The 24,061-nt window shown below is 44.2% G+C and overlaps 1 protein-coding gene across 6 annotated transcripts in view; it reads right to left on the bottom strand.

Annotated features, from left to right (window-relative positions):
* CNTN4 (contactin 4) overlaps window positions 1–24,061 on the bottom strand; it is a 770,042-nt gene that overhangs the window by 68,679 nt on the left and 677,302 nt on the right. For all 6 annotated transcript variants that reach the window (XM_029601492.1, XM_029601493.1, XM_029601494.1 and 3 more), the window contains one exon: window positions 2,662–2,789. In XM_029601492.1, coding sequence (XP_029457352.1) covers window positions 2,662–2,789 — 128 coding nt within the window. The remainder of the gene's footprint in view (window positions 1–2,661; window positions 2,790–24,061) is intronic.

Consider the following 24,061-nt stretch of genomic DNA (forward strand, 5'->3'; position numbering starts at 1 on the left):
GAACCGGTTGATATAGTGTATTTGGACTTTCAAAAGGCGTTTGACAAAGTCCCTCATGAGACAGACTCCTCAGGAAATTGGGAGGTCATGGGATCTGAGGCAATGCCAGAGGGTAGGACTAAATGGTCAGTTTTCCAAATGGAGAAAGGTCATTAGTGGAGCACCAGAGGGATCTGTACTGAGACCAGTGCTATTTAACATATTCATAAATGATCTGGAAAAGGGACTAACAAGTGAGGTCATCAAATTTGCAGATGACATAACATTATTCAAAGTTGTAAAAAGAACAGTGAATTGAGAGGAACTGCAGAAGGACCATGGGAGACTAGGAGACTGGGTTTCTAAATGGCAGATGAAATTAAATGTAGAAAAGTGCAAAATGAAGCACATAGGAAAAAATAATCCCAGCTATAAGTACACAATACCGGGTTCCATATTGTGAGTCACTATCCAGGAAAAGGGCTTTGGAGTCCTTGTATACAGTACATTGAAATCCTCAGCTCAGTGTATGGTGGTGGTCAATAAAGAAACTAGAATGTTAGGATTAATCTGACAAGGAATGGAGAATAAAATCGAAAATAACATATTGCCTCTATATTGATCCATGGTGTGACCGCACCTTGAGTATTGTGTGCAGTTCTGGTCACCCCAGCACAAAAAAGACATAGTGGAATTAGAAAAGATGCAAAGGAGGGTGACAAAAAAGATAGTGGGGAGGGAATGACTCCCCTATGATGAGAGCTGCGAAGGTGTTAGGGCTCTTCAGCTTGGAAAAGGGATGGTTGAGAGGGGACGTGATAGAACTTTATAAAATGAGAGGGTGGAACAGATACATTTTAGTATTTACCCTTCTGAATACTAAAATAATGGGACACTCCATGAAACTAACCACAAGCAGATTTAAAACCAGTGCTTTCTTTCTGAAAAATAGGTACCAGTACTCACATGCAGGATGCATGCTTTTTTTTTTTTTTTTTTTTTTTTTTTTTAGACGGACCACAGGGAAAATCAAGCAGGTGGAGGAAAAGATGCCAGTATCCCCTGGAAAAAGCCTGGCTTAAAAGAAACCATAGAAAGTTCTTTCTCACTCAATGGACAATCAAGCTTGATGGGCTTTGGTCTGATCCAGCATGGCATGTCCTCTGCTCGTCTGTTAAGCTGTGGAATCTGTTGCCAGAGGACTTGGTCAAGGTGACTAGCACAGTGGGGTTAAAGCAAAAAGGTCTGGACACGTTCCTGGAGGAAAAGTCCATAGCACATTTTTAACAAGAACTAGATCTACTTTCTGGGATCTGCCAGGTACTTGGTCACCTAGACCGGCCACTGTCGGAGTCAGGATGCCGGGCTCAATGGAACTTGATCTGACCCAGCCTGGCACTTCTTATGTAGAAAAGTGACTAAGCCCCCCCTGTGTGAACTCTGCTCAGCCTCTAGATTTGTGCCCTTGTAAGCTGAGACCGGTGAAAGCTTGAAGACGTTTATACACCAATAAGAGGGGAATGAAAACAAGTCACTGTACAAGCTGAACGGCACCTATTCTTCATTCTGCTTTACTTCACCGAATGCATTAAATAAATTGCAAATATTTTTGTTGCCACTTTCTTTAAATAAAGAAACTTTTCTTTGAGAACCGTAATCTGAGGTCTTTCTACCCCAAAGGAAATAAAAAGCGATTTGAAAGCTGTCTCCCCCCACCCAGTCTGGGAACAGGGGCACCACTGGAGATGGGGGTTGGTGGGGACATCCTGGGAGTTTATTTTTAACTTCGTGTATGCACTTTCTGGTGGTGCTTGCAAACGCTGTGTGTATTTTTGTACTTGGGGTCCCCGCCAGCCACGTGAGAATTTGTCTTTGAAAATAAACTTGCAGGGGCCTGAGACAGGGGTGGAAGGGAGGGGAAACTGAAAATAGCCTCTTAGTGTTATCCCTTGGCAACACATGTACAAACCCTCATTGCCTCTCATTCCCAGGGTGCCTAGACACAAGGCCAATGCAATATCGTACGCTCAGGCTAGCGCGCAGGTTAACCCAGGGTTGGATGCATGTTTTGAATGCGCATCCATAACCCCTGTTGCAATAAGGGGATCAGCGCATCCAAAACAAACGCCCAAACCAGTGCGTAGCTAATAGCACTCATCACATGTAAATCCTTGTTGATGAGGCTATTAGCTAGCACCCCCGATGTAAAAAATAACCACGTGCCCGATGCGCACATTTTAACCCTTAAAAATTAACGCCAGTCCCGGAGTTGAGGTTAAATCTTGAGGCGCCCCAAAACCTGCACAGAGAAGCAGAAAATACCGCTTTTCTGTGATTCCTCCGACTTAATATTGTTGCGATTTTAGGTCAGAGGAACCACAGTAAGCAGCAACATGAATAAAAATAAGCCTTGATGGCGGCCATTTCCTAAACCATGGCTGTGCATAGGCTAGGAAAACGGACACTCGTAAAATTGAGCGTCCGTTTTCCTAACCCACGCCCAGCCACTTCTCCTGGGTGCCCGATGCTGAGGAGGCGCTAGGGATGCACAATTTCTCCTAGCACAGCTCATTAGCATATTGCATCGCGTTAGGAAAGCGGGCACTCAATCATGAGCGCCAGTTTTCACGCGCTAACATTGCATCAGCCTGAAGGCGAGGGGGTCTGTATACAAAATATTACCTTTCACTACCAGAGTGCCTGTGCTACTTGCTGTCCCAAAGTGGTTCTTGGCAGTACAACTGTAGGTCCCAGCGTCAGCTTTTGTTACATTGATGATCCGTAGTGTCCCATCGTCCAGGATAGTAACTCTGCAATGAGAAGAAAGTTAATGGAAAACAGTGCCATGCCATGCTGTTTTATCTCATTACTCATGGTGTAAATTGCAGGCTTGCAGGGCGCACTGTTTAACCCACAGTTGGACGCAGAGGCGCGTCCACAGCCCCTTTAGTGCGTCCACAACGCACATCCAACGCACCGAGAAACTAATGGTGCTCATCACAAGCAAATGCATGTTGATGAGGCTATCAGTTATTCACCCCACGTGCAAAAAAATAATGTGCGTCCAATTTGCACATTTTTACGCTCAGAAACTTAACTCCTGCCCAAATTTCTGAACAGCCCAAAAAAGTGTACAGAAAAGCAGAAAATACTGGCGATATTAAGTCAAAGGAGCAAAATGTTTAAAAGATTAAAAAAAAAAAAAAAAAAGAGTGTTGGCAGTCAGGTTAGGGAAATGGATGCTCAGTTAACGAGCGTCCATTTTCTGAACCTGTGGCTGTGCGCCGCTTAGGACAACAGACACCGATAAATTCAACATCCCTTTTCTCAACCTGCTGACAGTCGAGCTCTCCTGGGCGCTCCTAGCGCCTCCTTGGCAGGGCAACCCCTAATTTATATATTGCATGGTGCCCCCAGGAGAGGTGCCTGGGTGCGTATTAGGAACACTCAGCGCCCGCTTTAGGCGCACTTTTATTGCATCGGCCCCAGTGAGAATTGTAGGCATGCAGGACTGCCTTGTACCCAGGTTGCACACAGTGTAAATTATAGGCATGCAAGGTTTTGCCATACCTAGATTACTCACAATGGGGCCAATGCAATACAGTGCGCTCAGCCAAGCCCATTGTTTAACTTGTGGTTGGATGTGGGTTTCGTACGCGCGTCCACGACCCCTTATTCTATAAGGGGAGTAGCGAGTCCAACCCCCTGCAAAGCTAATAGCACTCATCACATGCAAATGCATGTTAACGAGGTTATTAGCTATTCTCCCCCCGATTCAGAAAAATAAAAGCGTGCCAGCGGTCAGGTTAGGAAAAGGGAGGCTCAATTAATGCTCAATTACTGCATAGCCTTGTATGTCCATGACTCACATTGGGGCCGATGTAATAAATCTGTGCGGAAAAAAAAAAAAAATTGTGAACAGCGAGCATGCAGGATTGCGCTGTATGCAGGTTATACACAGTACGGTAGATTTTCAAACCAGCGCGCAAATATACATGTGCGCACGCTACCCAGTGCACACACGTGTACGCCCGATTTTATAACTTGCACGCGCATGTGTGTGCAAGTTATAAAATTGGGGGTCTGCGCCCGCAAGGGGGTGCACACTAGTGCACCTTGCATGCGCCGACACCCGCGGGCTTCCCCCGTTCCTATCAAACCTTTTGCGCCTGCCAGCACACAATCCTCCGACCCCGTCCATGCCCCGCCCCTGGACTGCCCCTTTAGTAAAGCTCCAGGACTTACACGCGTCCTGGGGCTTTATGTGCGTCGCCGGGCCTTTTGAAAATAGGCCCAGCACGCGTAAGGCGATTTACGCGCCTAGAGCTTTTAAAATCCTACCCAGTACCCAAGTTATTCACAGTGTGAATAGCGGGCAGGTATGACTGTGCTGCAACCAGATTACTTACAGTGGAGGTACTTTTCAAATGTAACCTACTATCACAGAAATTTTAAAAGCCATTTACTCATGTGATGAGCGCTATTAACTACGCGCGCTACTGGACATGCATTTTGGATGCACTAATCCCCGTTTTGCATCGGGGGTTATGGACACGCGTCCAGAACTCACGACTAATCACGGGTTAAGCCGTGCGCTGCAGCCAGCTTGCGAGAGAAGCACAGACATACAAGACTGCACTGTACCCATTTTGAACGCAGAGAGGCAGATATTCAAACGCTGGATAGCCGGATGAGTAGGACTTACAAGGCTGCACTGTACCATGTTACCCCTCCTTCCGGGAGGAGGGGGGTATAAAGAGCTTGCTGCCATTGAAATGAATTGCCACCCAAAGATGCAGTGTAAGGCAAGCCACCAACCCGGGGGAAGGTCAGAGCAAGGCTGAAAAGGTTGTCAGACCGAAGGTGATTAAAACCTCTATTGAAGAGATGAGTCAGAGTTTCAAATTAGAGGATTTGCATGTGATAACCTCCTGACTATTGCTGCTGGCTTACAGTGAAATATAACTCCACAAACAAATAATGACAAAACCCTAAATTGTAGAGCTCTGACAAAAAGACAGATTTGTGATGGAAATGTACTGAAAGAGTGTCTTATCAAACAAACAGATCCTCATCCTGAACAACAAGGGGGGAGGGGTCAGAACCTTTGGATACTGAGTTTTTAGTGCAGAGATTAAAAAAAAACAGGTAAGCTAATTAGAAGAGAACAAGATAGGTGTAAGGTATGTTAATGATCTCATTTAAGGATTCTTAAAAAAGATAATATTGAAGCTGAATATGAGCAGGTTTTTCTTTGATGACTTGTAAATTGATTTTGGAATACATTTTCTAAAAAGTAAAAGTGTAAGCTCTCATCCTGCCTGAGTCTTGGTGTTGTGACTGAGAACAGGTTGAGGTCCATATTCAAAAGCCATTTAGACAGATTAAATGCACAGTTTTCTCATTGGAAAAAGGTAAACAGTGGAGTGCCTCAGGGATCTGTACTTGGACCGGTTCTTTTTAATGTATTTATAAATGATCTGGAAAGGGGTACGATGAGCGAGGTGCTTACATTTGCGGATGACACAAAATTATGCAGAGTAGTTAAATCACAAGAGGATTGTGATACATTACAGGAGGACTTTGCAAGACTGGAAGATTGGGCATCCAAATGGCAGATGAAATTTAATGTGGACAAGTGCAAGGTGATGCATACAGGGAAAAATAACCCTTGCTGTAGTTACACGGTTAAAGATTGATTTTAAAAGTCCTATCCGCGCCAAAGCCGGGAGATATGCGCCTGTCTTGGGCCGGTTCGCGCTGTGTGTGGATTTTAAAAAGTGTGTTGAGTATGTGCGAGTCTCCTGGCACACGCATAAAACAAAAAGTTTAAAAAGTGGCGGGCATGGGTGTGGTCTGGGTGAAGCAGGGGCAGGGCATGGGCATTCTGGGAAGTTGTCCTGAAATGCGGGCGTATTTACGGGCACAAGCGCGTAACTTTACTTCTGCTGTGGACGGCGTGTAAGTATTAAAAAAAAAACCAACTAGGCTGCTCAGCGGGGCTTTAAGGGTCCAGGTTAAAAGGGTAAAAGGGAGGCTACATATGGGGGCAGTGTTAGGAAGTCCAATCCGTTAACTGGGCAAACTGGAAAAAAGGGCTATTGAGTCAGCGCGGGTTGTTTTTAAAATCCCCCCTACTCATGTGGTACAGCCGGCATTGGCGTGCACATGCGCGCATTCATATAAAATTGGACGCTCATGTATGCACATACAGCTGATTTTATACCATGCGCGCATATACACACTCATGTAATAAAATGGCCACGTCCATTCACTTGAGCCAGCATATGCGCGTACATGTACACCTGCGCGACTGTTTAAAAGTTACCGAAACCAGTTCCATATTAGGAGTTTTCCACCCAAGAAAAAGATCTAGGCATCACAGTGGATAATGCATTTAAATCATCGGCTCAATGTGCTACTGCAGTCAAAAAAGCAAATGTTAGGAATTATTAAGAAGGGAATGGCGAATAAAATGGGGAATGTCATAATGCCTCTGTATTGCTCCATGGTGAGACCACACCTTGAATACTGTGTGCAGTTCTGGTCGCTGCATCTCAGGATATAGTTTAACTGGAGAAGGTACAGAGAAAGATGACCAGAAAGGTGACCAAAATGATAAAGGGGATGGAATGGCTGCCCTATGAGGAAAGGCTGAAGAGGTTAGGGCTGTTCAGTTTGCAAAAGAGATGGCGGAGGGGGGGATATATTAAAAGTCTATAAAATCATGAAAGGACTTGAAAGGGTAAATGTGAATTGGTTATTTACTTTTTTAAATACAAGGACTAGGGGCACTCCATGATGTTAGCAAGTAGCACAATAAAAATAAATCAAAGAAAATTATTTTTCACTCAACATACAATTAAGCTCTGGAATTCATTGCCAGAGGACATGGTTAAGGCAGTTAGCGTAACTGGGTTTAAAAAGTTTGGATAAGTTCCTGCTGGAGATGTCCATAAACTGCTATTAATCAAGTTGACTTAGGGAATAGCCATTACTTATTATCGACTTTAGTAGCATGGGATCTATGTAATGTTTGGGTTACTTGTGAACTAGATTGGCCACTGATGAAAACAGGATGCTGGGCTTGATGGACCCTCAGTCTGACCCACAATGGCAACTTCTTATGTTCTTAAATGTGGCATATTCAGCTACTTAATCCATCTAAATTATAACTGTCTAAGTAATTATGTGGTTATAATTTAGCCAGATAAAATAGGGGTATTTTGGGGGCGTTCCAGGGAGGGGTTGAATTAACCTGCTAACCCAGCCGAATGTCAGGTATATCCAACCTTGTGTGGCCGGATAACTGGCTACTTACCTAGATATCTTAAAACGATATCGGGGTAACTAGGGCTCCTTACTGAAGTTAATAAAATATAATCAACAGACCTCATGGCTCAAACCCCAACTCCCTATATATCAACCCGCTGCACCAGACCCCTCTCCAAACCCCTTTACCTGGTTTACATAAAAATTAACCCACAGTGCCAGGCCTGGCCCTCCCTCTTCCCTCCATCCTCACTAAAGATAAAAAGTATGAATGAATGCTTCCAGTGTTATCACCAGAATAACGCTGGAAGGAGCCTGGATCACATTGCTCTGCAATCCTGGCATAAAATAAATGTCTGGGATAACTGGTCCATCACCCAGCCTAATGAATATGGACCTTATGTTTTTTTTCGAGCTGGGTAAATGCACGCTACAGGTCATGGGTTTAGCCGAACTGGAACCACTGAGAGGTGGAGAAGAGGGAGCAAGCCATGGTTCTAGTTGAGCTATAAATCCAAGCAAACGAAACCCCTCCCACCGAGGAAGAAAGCCTCAGGACAGTGGCTTTGCAGAGACAAAGTTGGGTCCCTCTGGAGGATGTGGACCCCAGTGGCTAATCAGGAGTCGGTCAGCTCCCCTAGGAGGGCATGGATCCCCAACAGCTGATCGGCAGGTGAAGCGGGGACGGCCAAGGGCACGTGAATCCCAGCTACAGATAAAGAGGCGGAGTTTGGTCCCGCAGGAAAGTGTGTCAGTAAAGCGGAAGAAAGTGGTGGAGGAGGAAATGGTGATGGTGGCACAACAGATTCCCCCCCTCCCCCTCCCTTATGACCAGCAGTACCCACCGGCCACATTGCATTTCTTCACACGGGGGAGGCTTGGGGTACAGTGGAAAGGAAGAAAAGGGGAGGGTAATTGTATTGGATCAAAGAAAATGTCAGAGATTCTCTCTCTTCTACATGGTGGTGTTTTTGTGGGGGTTAACACCCTCAAGTAGCTAAAAGTGCCAATTGATACCTTATAGAAATTGTATATAGTTGTGTAATCTGAGACTAATACGCACAATTAGATAAATGTGCTGTTTGACATCTTGTAGAAATGTATATAGTTTAACGTATTTGTAAATACTGCCAGCCCTCGGTACAGTCCTGTCTGCTTTTAGGGTTTTCCTTGGGTGAGGGGAGGAAAACTAACCATCTTCCCCAGTTGGAGGCACCAAGTACACAAGCGCTGACAGGGGTCTCCTGCCAGGCTGGCCCCGGATTCAAGAAAACCCCTGCAACGTAATGGGGTACCCAGTCTAAACTGCAGACATACAGGACTGGGCTGTACCCAAGTGACTCACAGTGTGAATTACAGGGCTGCACTATAAGATTATTCACAATGTGAATCGCACGTATGCAGGGCTGCACTGTACTCAGGTTACTTATATTGTGAATTTCAGGCTTGCCGGGCTGCACGGTACCCAGGTTACTCACAGACAGAATCGCTAGCATGCAAGACTGCCCTATACCGACAGCACAAATCACAGACATGCAAGGCTGCTTTGTATCCAGGTTACTCACAGGGTGAATCACATGCATGCAAGGCTGCGCTGTTCCCAGGGTATCAGTGAGAATCAGCAATGTAAAGCTGCACTTTACTCACATTATGCACAGTATGAATCATTCATTACCTAGTGCAGCTGCTTGCCCCTGTCCCCTCTTCCCTGCTCCTAGTATGAATTTCTTTAGTACTGACAGGGTATGCTGAAGAGGTCTTGTAATGTAAATGCTCTGCTAGTCAGCTCCAGAATGCGCCCTCCCAATCCCTTGTTGCTTGCCTTTGAATCACTGATTCTATCGCCACAAGTCAAAGGAGATGAGGTATGAAGCGAAAAAAAAAAAAAAGAACAGATAGAGACCTTTCTTCTCTCTGGAATGTACAGAAATGATCTACAGGCTCTGTCAGGCAGAGATTAGGAAACTGATCTGAAATTATAAGATAAATTGAATCTCTGTTTCTTAAAATGAGGCTTTTGGTTGGAATCATTCCAGAGGTGACCTTGTCAGTCTCGTAAATCAAGACCTGTCTGAGGGCAGCCCTTTAAAAAGGCTAAAAAATGTCTGAAGCTGCTGCTGCAGAGGGAGGCGAAAATGGTTAACAGCACATGAGGCCACAACCAACCTCCTCGACACACCTGGGTGAAACCGCTCCCACGCCTGACATGCCCAGGTCAGGCCACTCCCAAATCTGATATCACCAGCAAAAAAAGAGAGGTGATAATGCCTCTGTACAGACTGATGGCAAGGCCTCACCTAGAACAATGTGTCCGGTTCTAGAGGCCGTCCCTCTGGAAGGACATAGATAGGCTGGAGGTCCAGAAAAAGGGCAGCCAAAATGTGAAGAGCTCGCAACAAAAGCCACACAACACGAGCCTTAGGGACCCAAACAGGTTCACTCCAGAGGAAAGCGGAGACGGGGGGGATATATTGGAGACATTTAAATACCTCAAATCAAAGCTGTAAATTTACTACAAGAGGAAAGAATGCTCTAGAACAGGGGAGGGAAAGGTTTTGGGAAGAAATGAAATCCTTAAGGATTCAGTCTAATAAATCTGGTCCCCAATTCCAGGCCTGGTTCTTAAAGTTTGCAGTTATCAGGGGAAAGTTATTTCATCAGTGACACCAGCACTATCTGAGTAATAAAACAGACAAGGTAATGTCAATGTAGACGTCAAAGAATTATTTAGAGTGCAGCGGTCTGCATCTGACCAAGGCAGAGTAGAAAGAAAAGCTGACCTGGCCCCCCCCATGAGTGAGGTAACCCATGTGCTGGAAGCAACAGGCACAGAGCTTCCCAAAAAAATGGAAAAGATGGCAATCGAGATATGGCAGTGAATTTGGAGGAACTTCAACCTCCTGAAATATTCCTGGGGGCTCTGTCTTAGTGCACAACACTCACATCTCCCCGTTACTCTAGTGATGCTTAGACCACTGCAAATACTACCCCCCTAGAGGAGCAAGGTTTGGAAATCAAACAAAGCCACCCGTTGCAGATGCCAACCACCAGTATCCCAGCTTAACAGTTATAACATTAATCCACAAAAATGAAAAGAAAATGCCACACAGAGCTGAAAATCAGTACAAATAAGCAAAACCTGAATGAAAAGATAGGGGATTCAATACTTTCTCGGGCCGCAGATCTTTTTTTTTTACTCTCACCATTTTAGGAAATTCCAGACAATTAATTAAAATCAAACAGAATGCAATTTTTCCCTTTACGGTCCACCAGATGGGAAATCAATCAAGTCTATTTTTATTGTGCCTTTACCTGATTCTTCAAAAAAGGCTGTCAAGAGAGCAGCGTGTAATGGGACAGGCTAGGAGCCAAAGCCTGGTGAGAGAGAGAGTCACATCCAATTGAAGAGGCAGAAATAGCTGGGCATGAGAGACAGAGTGAAAGAGAGAGAGAGAGGAGGAGAAAGAGAAGCTATGAAGATGCTGCAGGAAAAAGCTCCAAGGGCCTTAGAGTGGAAAACTGGACAAGCCAGACCGTTACAGATCCCTACACAAAACCCACACCTGTCACACATGCAGAACACAGACCCTCACTAAATGTAGAATAAAAATAGAAATACCTAGCATCCTCTTAACTTGCTTTCATGTAGAGCCACTCCATACCTTCCTGCCTGACATGCAGCTGGGACACTGCTGGTTGCATCTGGGAGGGAAGGAAGGAAGGAGGGAGGGAGGGAGAGAGAGAGAGACTCTGACACTCTATATATCTCCCACTATAAGAGGGGCACTTTCAACTCAGGGTGGGCCTTGGGGGGGGGGGGCAGTATTACATTGGTCTGCCTAGGGTACAGAGGTCTGTAAACCCTTATAACCCCCCCCCAACCCACTCTGAGTTGAAAGTGCCCCTCCTATAGTGGGAGACGTATAGAGTGTCAGATTGTCTCTCCTACAGATCTCTCTCTCTCCCTCCCTCCCCCCACCCAGTCACTTGTGTGAGCATTTTGTTAAAGTACGCGCAGCAGGGATATTTTAAATGATATGTGTGTACTTGCACACATGATATAAAATTAAGCGTATCTTTGCTCGCGTGCCCAATATGTGCGTTTATGGGCGCACGCGGGCTCCATCTAAAATTTACCTGTAAGGGGCCTATTTACTAAAAGGGGAATGTTCAGTAAGGGCCGGATTTTAAAAGCCCTACACGCATAAATCCAGAGGATTTACATACGTTTGGGGGGGGGGGAGGATTGTGCGCGCCAGGGTTATTTTAAAAAGGCCCAGCTACGCGTGTAAAGCCCCGGGATGTGTGTAAGTCCTGGGGATGGGGAAGTTCGGGGGCAGGGCCAGAGGCCTCCGACCACAGTGGCCTTCGGAGGGGGGTTTGAGTAGGGCTGAGGGGTGGGAAAGGTTAGGGAAAGGGGTGGGAAGATCAGGCTAAGGGGGAGGGAATGGGGTAGGCAGCGCGACTTGGCGCGAGCAAGGTGCTCAATTGGGCACCTCCTTGCTCACGCCGACCCCCGATTTTATAACATGTGCGCGAGCCGGGTAGTGTACGCACATGGACGCGCTCGCACAGCTTTTAAAATCTACTCCTAAGCTGGTGAATGGACAAGTTATCCAGCTAAAGTTATCCAGATAACTTTTCCCAGTTATTCAGAGGGATAAACGTCCTGCTGAATTTAGTGGCCAGTTATGTTTGAATATAAATGTTTGGTTGTTTTTTTTTTTAGTTATCTGGCACTGTGTGGCTTGATAACTTGCTTCTTCAAAAGATATCCAGTTAAGTAGAACTGTTAAAATGTAAAAAAAAAAAGAAAAAAAAAAGAAATAAAAGGGCCTGTGGCCCAATTCTCTCCCTTCCCTAACCTAATTTCAATAGCCGGCACTTTCAGGCCATGCACCCCCTCTCCCCACCCCCCTAAATTAGTGTAAAGTGTTGCTTTCCGAAGGTTGGGCCCTACCATCCCTTCCTCCCTTTTTCATGAACATCTTGAAATTCGACTTCCCCACACAGTCCCAATGGTCCACCCCCCCCCCAATCCCCCCATCCCATCCCATCCCCAGATACCAGAAAAAAAATCCCTGCCGGGAGAGAGGTCTAAACTCATCCACTCCCGGCGTTCCAGTGCTCCTTCTGACAGAAGCGTAAACTACCATCAGTGGAAACTGAATGAAAACGTTGTATTCCAGCAGTTAATATCTGCATCAACAGCAGCAAGGATTACGGGGAATTGGATTCAAACAGCAACCAACCAGGGCCCTGACTTTTCCGGTGTGGGAAACTGATAAGCAGCAGACACTGCCATAAGCTTGCTGGGCAGACTGGGTTGACCATGTGGTACTTTTCTGCCGTCATTTCTATCTTTAAACCATTTCCTTGTAAAAACTAATGCTCTCCATCCCAGACAGTCGGGATTTTGTATGGATCACAGCACAGAGACAGCTTCGACTGCCCTTGCTAACAAAGTTTAGGCTCAGAGGGGACAGAGGGTTTAGATGCCCTGATTATCTCAGAAGATATATGACGGGGAGTTCAAGCCGTCACTAATATTGCCCTTGAAATTTGAATCTTCAGTGGGTATAGGAGGGGTTTTGCATTTTTGACTTCTCCCTGGTGTGATAATCCCGTCTTTTTGGGGGTATGGCATCTGGGGTATATATACTGCCTGGCAGCATGCCCAGAACTTCAGAGGGTTAAGGCGCGGCTGAAGCAGCCGAGAGGGAAGGAAACGGTTAAAGATTCCCACAGGATCTCAAGCAAGAGGAGTTAGTATTTTGTTATTCCCTCCAGGATTTCAGATACTTTTGGGAGAGTTTTGGATCCTCCCAGGTCCTATGAGAAGGAGAGAGGAGTTCTGGGACTTCCCAGTGGGTCTGAGAAGGGAGAGTGCCGAGGGCTTTTTGGATGGGCCTTCTACTCATTCTACTTTGGTAATTTTGATATTCAAGTAACTTTTGGATTAAAGTATATTTTGGACTTTGACTTGACCCGTTTGAAGGGAAGGGCGTACCCCCGGTATCCCAGAGGATTTGGGACAAGAGTCTGATTGCCTGAGCGACCCGAAGAAGCAAGGGTAAGACGTTTTTGATATAAGGACTCAAAGGGCTACACCCAGTGAGATAGTGATACGGTTTTTCCATTTCGAAGAAAAGCTAAAACTTGGACCAATTGCAGTAGGATGTTTTTGCCCAAGGGGACAGTTGTCCTGCAGTTTTTGTGCTTGGGGATTTTCTTCTATTTGCCGATTGATTTCATGCGAGAACCCCATTTCCACCTTGCAAAGGGAGCAGATTTTCTCCATGGAAAATGGTGCAAGAGAAGAGAGAAGGGAGGTAACACCTAGGATGGACAAACTAACAATCATCTTCATTGCTATTATATTTTTTATGCTGTTCTTCATTTTTAGCATTGTGGCTTGGATTATTTTAAGTTGCAGGAAAGACTATTTTACCTGAACACCACGTTTGGACTTCTGTGAGTGATTTATTCTATTTTGCTGCTCCATCTATTGCCAAAACTGCATGGCTGAGTCCTGATGCGAATCTGTTTATTTATCCCTGCTGTTAGTAATATCCTCCTTACTTCTCCTATGCACAGTCTGGCACCTTTGTGAGGTCTTCTACCTTCAGTGTGAGCACAGACAGTAAAGAGTGGATATACACACCAGAGGGCCCCGGAAGACTATTCTTCCTCTCCATCCGGACTGACACAGGACCCATAACACCGCAAAATGAAGGATAAAGCACCCAACTTGGGGACCAGTTACAGATACATCTGCTTCTGTTCTGTCTTGCCAATTTAGGGGGGAGGGGGGCGGATTGCCGAACAAGTTTATTCATGGTTCAGTTCATATCTGTTGGATCACTCTTACTGGGTTAGCTGGGCTAACAATCTGTCAGATTGTAGGCTTAATAAGCAAGGTGCCACTAGGGCCTATTTTAGCTCCTCTTCTTTCAAATATAAATTTATCTACTCTAATTCAGAGCAAAGGTTATAGTCTTTTCTCCTTTGCAGATGATATTCAGAATATATAGTTTATGTTAATCCCAGCTCGTCAGAGGACTTGGACCAGTTTAACTCCTGCTTAGATGCTGTAGCTTCTTGGCTGAAGGATCAGAAACTTAAAAGTGAATCTGGATACATCAGAAGCTTTATGGATGGCTAGGACAGAGAAGTCTTTGTGATACTGTTCCATCTGATGCTATTTCAACACTAGGAAGTACAAGCCTTGTACGACTGGTACGGATATTTTCCCATCTGATACTATTTCAATACGTGAAGTAAAAATCGATTCACACCTTATTTTCTCAAGCCTGTTGTCATCTGCAATTGGATCAGCTTTTTTTTTTTTTCTTGAGATAAATATTCGTTGGTTCAGACCTTTTTCTGGAAGTACATTTATTTATTTATTTGGATTTATTACCCACCCTTTTGAATAAGAAATTCACCCAAAGGGATTTACAGTACATTAGAATAGCAGCAGATGAGCAAAGGTCATTTTCAGCTTTACAACAGAGACTATAAAGAATTTAAAGTAGCAGCAATATAAATAGTAGCAATCTGACATTTCTGAATGACAGTATAAAGATGCTCAACAAATACCCTTACCCCTTATTCAGTAAGGGGCGGAAAACGCGCGTTCAACCCGCCGAACCTAATAGGGCCCTCAACATGCAAATGCATGTTGAGGGCCCTATTAGGTATTCGCGCGTGATTCAGAAAGTAAAATGCATGTTGAGGGCCCTATTAGGTATTCGCGCGTGATTCAGAAAGTAAAATGTGCAGCCAAGCCGCACATTTTACTTTCAGAAATTAGCGCCTATCCAAAGGTAGGCGCTAATTTCTTCCGGCACCGGGAAAGTGCACAGAAAAGCAGTTTTTACTGCTTTTCTGTGCACCCTCAGACTTAATATCATGGCGATATTAAGTCTGAGGTCCCGAAGAGTAAAAAAAGTTAAAAAAAAAAATAAAATTGGAAGTCGGCCGGCGGCTCGAAAACCGGACGCTCAATTTTGCCGGCATCCAGTTTCCAAGCCCATGGCTGTCAGCGGGCTCGAGAACAGACGCCGGCAAAATTGAGCGTCAGCTGTCAAACCCGCTGACAGCCACCGCTCCTTTTGCCCGTTTTTACCGCCGGGCCTAATTTAAATACTGAATCGCGTGCACCGGCAAGTCGCCGGTGCGCACGCCGGGAGAGCAGGCGTTCGCCCGCTCTCCAGCGGACTTTACTGAATCAGCCTGAAAGTAAAGTAAATAGAGTGGAAATGCTAATGATTTTATTCTGGAAATAGAAAACATGTGGCAAAAGTCTGTTTGTAGCAGCGAGCTTAAGCAGCATGTCTAAGGCATTCAAGGGGATGCCAGGTCCTGGCCCATGGTCTCTCAGTGTGTTTGAGATGGGTACTTTGATTCACAGTTTGGTTTTTATCATCTGTTGACTACTGTAATGTTTTATATCAAGGCCTGACTATTTATTCTCTACAGCATTTACAATTATTGCAAAACAGAGCTGCCAAGATGGTCTATGGATTAAAAATGTACAATCATGTCACACCAATATTAGAAAAATTGCATTGGCTTCAAATCTTGGCACAGATAAAATTTAAAATTGTGTGACTGGTTTTAAAGCTTTGCGTATGGGTCAACTTGCCTATTTAGCCAATTTATTAATTCCATGTGCTCCAAGAATTTTATGATCTCAGGAGGGCTTTCTTAAGTTACCTGCTCCGCCTGAAATTAGAATATACCCGACAAGCATCATTTGCATACCAGACAGCCTGAATGTGGAACTCACTGCCTGTCTACATTCATTTTGAAAGGAAGTATACCTTTTTGGAAGAGCATCAAAACCTGATATTTAATACTAACTGAATGTGGTAATTTCAGATTTAAATTGTAAACAATTGTTTATTATGCTGAGTAATTGGGTCATTTTTATTTTCGCCTTTTTTAAATTATATTTGTATCTCATATTAATTATGTTATTGTTTATTCTGTATGCAGAATATTATAATATGTAATGCTCTATTGTATGTATCTTATGTTCTTAGGCTGTTGTGAGCCACTTTGATTTATTTGGTGAAAGGTGGTGTATTAAGATAAATAACTAAACAATTTGTCAGAGCTTTTTTTTTTTTTATTCTCCAGCTCTCCTGTTGGAGTCCAGCTCCCAAGTTCTTCTTCTTTCATTGACTCCGACGAGTTCCTTGCTTCTTTGGATCTTCTGATTTTTCTCATTTAGTCTTCCTGTTTCCAGTGTCCTTCCCACTAACTTCTGTCTGGGCCTCCTACCTAAGCCCTGCCAACCACCAGCGCCTGAGGGCACAACCCAAGGGAAGGTGGCTATTGCAGGCAGAAGATGCCCTGCTGCTGTTCCAGTTGGAACCCATCAGATTCACCTTGCGAGTATACTGGTCACTCTTGCCTCAGAGTCAACTCCAGCTGGCCACACCATCACAATCATTCCAAGAACAATAGCAGAAATGAACTACATAGTTGTGCAAATAATCTGCAGATTGGACAAAGGGGTAAAGCCAGATTCATTGATAAAGCAAGTGATGAGATTGGTCTGTATACAATAGCACACATCCTTATCTTGTAGCAAGTTCCATAAATTTGACTTGACACAAGGAAGAATGACTGACATATGATATCAGAGGAGGATGTGAGTAGCTTGCCCTGTGACTTGGGAGGGGGAGAATCCAACAAAAGTAGGGATACATGGAGCAGGTAGTATGAGGCAGATATTTTATTGCATGGAGGTTGATATTCAGCACCACTTAGTTGGATAAAGACTTATACAGTGATGACTGAATATCTGGCCATAATTAGCAGCCTCCACTTATCTGGATAAGTATTTATCCAGCTACGTTGGGGGTGGGAAATGGGCATTTTGCGGAGTAGCTACTTAGCCAGTTAACATAGCCAGACAAGTAATGGTATTCAAACTTATCCAGCTATGTTAACTGGATAAGTTAGACCCGAGGTCTAAAGTTAGCTGGATAAGACTTATCCAGCTAACTAGCAATTTATACCTGATGAGGTAGCCGATTAAGTCTGATCCAGCTAATTCACTTAGGGCCGGATTTTAATACCTATGCGTGAGCGTAGATTTGTACGCCCAACCCTGCGTGCACAAATCTATGCCCGATTTTATAACATGCGCGCGCACGTTATAAAATCCGGGGTTGACATACTCAACGGGGTGCACACTTGTGCACCTTGCGCGCTGAGCCCTAGGGGAGCCCCGATGGCTTTCCCTGTTCCCTTCCGCCCCCCCCCACCTTCCCCTCCCTTCCCCACCCCTACCAAACCCCCCCCCCCTCCCGACCTTTATTTTTCAAGTTGTGCCTGCCTCCGGCCAGGCATAGGTTGCACGTGCCTGCCGAGTGCCGGCGCACGATCCCCCGGCCTAGAGGCCCTACGGAGGCCTCTGGCCATGCCCGGCCCCGCCCCCTTTTTCAAGCCCCAGGACTTGCACGCGTCGCCGGGCCTATGCAAAATAGGCTCAGCGCGCGTAAATCCAGCTGGATTTACGCACGTAGGGCTTTTAAAATCTGAGCCTTAGCTGGATAAGTTTTAAATACTGAGCCTATGGAGTCCAGACAAGTTTAGCAGGCTAACCTAAACTGGATATTTACAGGCATTTATACTCTCTCTCATTTATCTCAAAGTTAGCCAGATGTTTATCCAGCTAACTTTACAACTATTCTAAGGTAGTCCCTAAAGTTATTCAGGTAACTTGATCAGATAACACTGAATATCGGCATTATCCAGCTAACTTATCTTGACAAATTTGGCCAACCATTAGAATGCCTCTGAGTTATTCAGATAAATTTTATCTGGCTAAGCCGGATAAGTCAGAGGTGGCAGGAAATTTAAAACCTTCGGGTGTGTTCTGCTAAATCCTAATTTACAGGCTGATACAGTACAGTGCGCTCCGGCGGAGCGCAGTGTTAACCTGCGATTAGACGCGCGTTTTGGATGCGCTAGCTTTATCCCTTATTCAGTAAGGGGTAATAGCGCGTTGAAAACGCGCGTCCAACCCCCCCAAACCTAATAGCGCCCGCAACATGCAAATGCATGTTGATGGCCCTATTAGGTATTCCTGTGTGATTCAGAAAGCAAAATGTGCAGCCAAGCCACACATTTTGCTTTCAGAAATTAGCGCCTACGCAAAGGTAGGCGCTAATTTCTGCCGGCACCGGGAAAGTGCACAGGAAAGCAGAGGGTGCACAGAAAAGCAGTAAAAACTGCTTTTCTGTGCACCCTCTGACTTAATATCATGGCGATATTAAGTCGGAGGTCCCGAAAGTTAAAAAAAGAAAAAAAATTTGAAATGGGCCCACGGCTCGCGGGTTGAAAACCGGACGCCCAATTTTGCCGGCATCCAGTTTCCGAACCCATGGCTGTCAGCGGGCTCGAGAACTGATACTGGCAAAATTGAGCGTCGACTGTCAAACCCGCTGACAGCCGCCACTCCTGCCGAAAAGAGGCGCTAGGGACGCGCTAGTGTCCCTGGCGCCTCTTTTTGCCGCGGACCCCAATTTAAATAAATTAATTTACTGTATCGCGCACATAGGAGAGCAGGCCCGCTCTCCCATGAACTTTACTGTATCGGCCTGATAGCTGGCAAATTCTTTTGAACAAGGACATAAGAACATATGACCAAAGGTCCATCAAGCCCAGTATCCTGTTTCCAACAGTGGCCAAGCCAGATCACAGTACCTGGCAGGATCCCAAAGTGTCCATAGATTCCAAGCTGCTTATCTCAAGAATAAGCAGTGAATTTCTGCAATTCTACCTTAATAATGGTTAATGGACTTTTCCTCCAGAAACTTGTCCAAACATTTTTAAATGTAACTACACTAATAGCTTTCACCACATCCTCTGGCAATGAATTCCAGAGCTTAATTATGTGTTGAGTAAAAAATTATTTTCTCTTGTTGGTTTTAAATGTATCACCTAGTAACTTCATTGCATGTCCCCTGGTCTTTGTATTTTTTGAAAGAGTAAACAACTGATTAATGTTTACTCGTTCCATTCCAGCAATTTTACAGACCTCTATCAAATTTCCCCTTAGCCATCTCTTCTCCAAGCTGAAGTGTCCTAACCTCTTTAGCCTTTCTTCATAGGGAAATTGTTCCATCCTTTTTATCATTTTGGTCACCCTTTTCTGTACCTTTTCTAATTTTGCTATATCTTTTTTTGAGATGTGGTGACCAGAACTGCATACAATAATCAAGATGAGGTCACACCATGGAGCGATACAGAGACATTATGATATTCTCTGTTTTATTCTCCATTCATTTCTTAAAAATCCTAGCATTCAATTTGCTTTCTTGGCTGCTGCTGCACACTGAGCAGAATATTTGTATGTATTTTCGATGATGACACCTAGATCCTTTTCCTGAGTGGGGACTCCTAATGTGGAACCTTGCATTCTATAGCCATAATTTGGGTTACTCTCAAGTGCGTTACTTTGCACTTGTCGACATTAAATTTCATTTGCCATTTACATTCACAGTCTCTCAATTTTGCAAGGTCCTCTTGCAATTGATCACAAGCCTCTTGTGATTTAACAACTTTGCATAATTTTGTGTCATTGGCAAATTTTATTACCTCACTTCTTGTTCCCATTTCCAGATCATTTATCAATTTATTAAAAAATAGTGGTCCCAGAACAGATTGCTGGGGCACTCCACTATTCACCTTTCTCCACTGGGAAAATTTAGCAGTGGCACTACTCTCTGTTGTCTATCTTTTAACCAGTTGGCAATCCACAATAGGAGACTCCCCCCTATCCCATGACTTATTAATTTCCTAAGAAGTCTCTCGTGAGAGACTTTGTCAAATGCTTTCTGGAAATCCAGATACAATATATCAACTGATTCACCTTTATCCATGTTTATTTATGCCCTCAAAAAATGTAGCAAATTTGTGAGGCAATCCTTGGCTAAATCAATGTTGGCTTTGACCCATTAAACTATGCTTATCTATATGTTTAGCAATTTTGTTCTTTATGACAGTTTCTACCATTTTACCTGGCACAGAGGTCAGACTCTGGTCTGTAGTTTCCTGGATTACCCCTTGATCCCTTTTTAAAAACTGGCATTACATTGGCAACCCTCCAGTCTTCAGGTACCGTAGACGATGTTAATGATAGTTTATAAATTTCCAATAGCAGATCTGCAATTTCATTTCTCAGATCTTTCAGCACTCTGGGATGTATACCATCTGGTCCAAGTGATTTGCTACTTTTTAGTTTGTCAATTTGTCCTAGTATATCTTTCAGGTTCACTGAGATTTGTTTCAGTTCCTCTGAATCATCAATTTTGAATATAATTTCTGGCATGAGTATATCTTTCACATCTTCCTCAGTGAATACTGAAGCAAATAATTAATTTAGTCTCTCTGCTATGGCTTTGTCATCTCTAAGTGCTCCTTTCACCCCTTGATCATCTAATGGTCCAATTGACTCCCTCGCAGGCTTTTTACCTTCAATGTACCTGAAAAAGTTTTTATTATGGACCACCATATAAAATTTACTTAATCTTTGCCTTCCTCTAGCACACTCAGAAGGAAGACAGCAGAAGGATTTCAGTCTGGTCAGTTATATATTTTACACTCAGTTGATGTTCCTTGATTTCTGTACCTAGGTGGAGCTGTCTATGGAACATACATCGCAGTATGTTTTATAATAAAGTTATTGGAATTTGGTAAAGGTGCGGTCTTATATTTATTTATTTTAGATTTTTATATTCGCTTTTCGGCACTTCAAAGCAGAATAAATTCAGCTACTATAGGTATTTCCCTATCCCTAGAGGGCTTACAATCTAATTTTGTACGTGAGGCAACGGTAGTTATATAAGTGTTACAGTTACATTTGGTTACAAGTGCCACACCGGAGAAACAGAACCAGAAATGCAACGGTGAAGCACATTACAGAAATGTACATTTCCCAGAGCTGACAGAGAAAATCAAAGACTTTACACAAAAGAGGCAAGAAAATATCTAAATTATCCTGGGGGAAAGAGGAGAAACAGCAGCTACAGCAGATTACACCAGTACTCCGGTCTTTACAATGGCTCCTCATATATTGAAAGGTTCAATTTAAACTTGCAACCTTGATTCACTGTGCTTTAAGCAATGACACTTCAGTGATAGTTAATTTGCTGTTAAAAAGTTATAAACCAGGGAGAGTCTTAAGGTCTGTAGGCCGCAATCAGCTGGATGTTACCTAGAGTTAAACATGCGTGTCTAGACGAGACAAGAGAACGGACCTTCTTCGTAGCAAACCCTATTATTTGGAACAACCCACCCGATTCAATATTACTCAACATTTAGAAAGCAGGTGAAAGCTTTCTTTTTTTTTTTTTTTTTACTAGCTTACGAGCTGGATGGAGGTTGAGAACATGGCTAACACTTTCTTTTAGGCTAGGAAATGACAGATCTTCCACTTTTTGGTTTGTCCCTGATCTGTTTTTATTTGTCCATAATTGTTATATTGTTTTATTCTTTTTAGTTGTCATATTTTTTTTTCTGTTTCATTTTAATTCCTATGTTATTGGGATTATTATGTATGTATTCATTGTAATCTGTCAAGGGCTTTGTATTACGCAGACTAAAAATTCTTTAAATAAATAAATAAAGCGGCAAAATACATTGTATGCTACCAGCAGGCTGGAAATGTAATTGTTTGAATATTTAGCAGGCCCTAGGTGTCTAACCTTCCGGGGGATAGGGAAATACCTACTCTATTTCAGGCCGATACTGTATTTATTTATTTATTTAAATTCTTTTAATATACTGATGCTCAAGACCAGGTCTTATCGTAAGAATCGCGGGAGAGTGGGCGCTCCGTGTTGAACACCCGCGCTCCCAAAGCGCACCCAGCCACCTCACCTGGGCACGCAATTCTGTATTTAAATGAAGGGCCAGGCTAATAAGGAAGCGCTAGGGACAATAGCGCGTCCTTAGTGCCTCCTTATTAGTGTAGAGGTGGCTGTCAGCAGTTTCCGACAACCGATGCTCAATTTTACTGACGTTGGTTTCCGAATCCGCTTTTTTGTACACATTTCAGAATTGGCCACACATTTTACTTTCAGTATTCCGGGCGAATAATAGCCTCATCACCACCCCCAGAGGGCTCAGAATCCAAGTTTGTACCTGTGGCAATGGAGCGTAAAGTGACTTGCCCAAGGTCACAAGGAGCAGCAGTGGGATTTGAACGTTGGTCTCCCTGGTTCCTGCTGCTCTAACTACTAGGCTACTCCTTCACTCTTACTCTACTTGAATGTAATCTACTTTGACGTGCCAAAAAGCAGAATATAAATCAAATAGAAAATAAATAAAACACATACAAAAATATCCTAGTTTGATACATTTTGGCTGGCTTGGGTGTGTAGTATGATCTGACACACCCAGCTCTGGCAGGGCAGGGTGTAATGCAGAGGTGGCCAACCTTTCACATATTAAGAGCCTCAAAAGCCAGAATTCACAGTAGCAGAGAGCCACCATACCTTTCAGGAGCGCCTCCCCTCTGGAAGAAAAGACCAATCATCTCTCTCCCAGATACTAATACACATTCAGACACCCCCTCAATCCCCAGCTCTCTCTCCTAGGCACACCACCCTCCCTCCCTCCAGACACAGACACACACCCTCCCTTCCTTTGTCTCTCATATATACAACTTCTCTCTCTCACACACACACCCTCCCTCTCTCCCAGACACACACCCCTCCCTCCCTTTCTCTTCCAGGCACATACCCTACCCTCCCTCTCACTGTCTCTCATACATACAACCCCTCTCTCTCACACACCCCTCCCTCTTTTTCTCCAAACACACACACCCTCCCTCCTTCTCACTGTCTCTCATATATACAACCCCTCCCTCTCTCTCTCACACACACCCTCCCTCTCTCCCAGACACACATTCACACCTTTTTCTCCCTCTCTTTTTCTCCCAGACATACAAAACCACACCCTCCCTCCTTCTCTCTCTTATACACACACCTTCCCTCCCTCTCTTCTTCCCATCAAACATGCACACTCTCCCTCTCTCCTTCCCAGACACACACTCCCTATCAGACACACATACATACACCCTCTCCCAGACATACACCCTCCCTCTCTTTTTCTCCCACACACTTCTCTTTCTCTCCCAGGTACACACATCCTCTCTTTCTCCCAGACACACACACACACACACTCTTTCTCTCCCAGACACACCCTCTCTCTCTCTCTTTCTCTCCCAGACACATCCCCTCTCTCTCTTTCTCGCCCAGACACACCCCCTCTCTCTCTTTCTCGCCCAGACACACACCCTCTCTCTCTTTCTCTCCCAGACACATACTCTTCCTCTCCAAGACACTCACAACCTCTCACAGACACACAAATACAAACTGTCCTATACAAACATATTACTGTTGTTCCCCTGCTCATGTGCTCCCTTAGTGAGTGCCCCCCAAATCAGCACTGCCATATCATTATGTAAACTTTAAAATTTTCTTGCTGACAGACTTCCCGCAGCTTGCAGCAATCCACTCTATGTCCCATTCTCACTCTCTCTTGGCACGCCAACTCTCCAGGTAAACTCACTGGTTTCACAACCAGCTGTCCCTCTCAGAGTTCAGCCCAGCCACACAGAAGCCCTCAAAGCCATGAGTAATTGAATTACAATTACAGTATAACATTTCATACTAAAGCAGCACTAACTGCCAGCACTCAAACAGTAACAACTCTACCTATGAAAAGGCAACATTGCAAATATTACACATGGCCTTAAAACACCAATATACCTCTTATTAGA

Source organism: Rhinatrema bivittatum, chromosome 4 (assembly GCF_901001135.1).
Source record: "Rhinatrema bivittatum chromosome 4, aRhiBiv1.1, whole genome shotgun sequence".
NCBI classification, from domain to species: Eukaryota; Metazoa; Chordata; class Amphibia; order Gymnophiona; family Rhinatrematidae; genus Rhinatrema; species Rhinatrema bivittatum.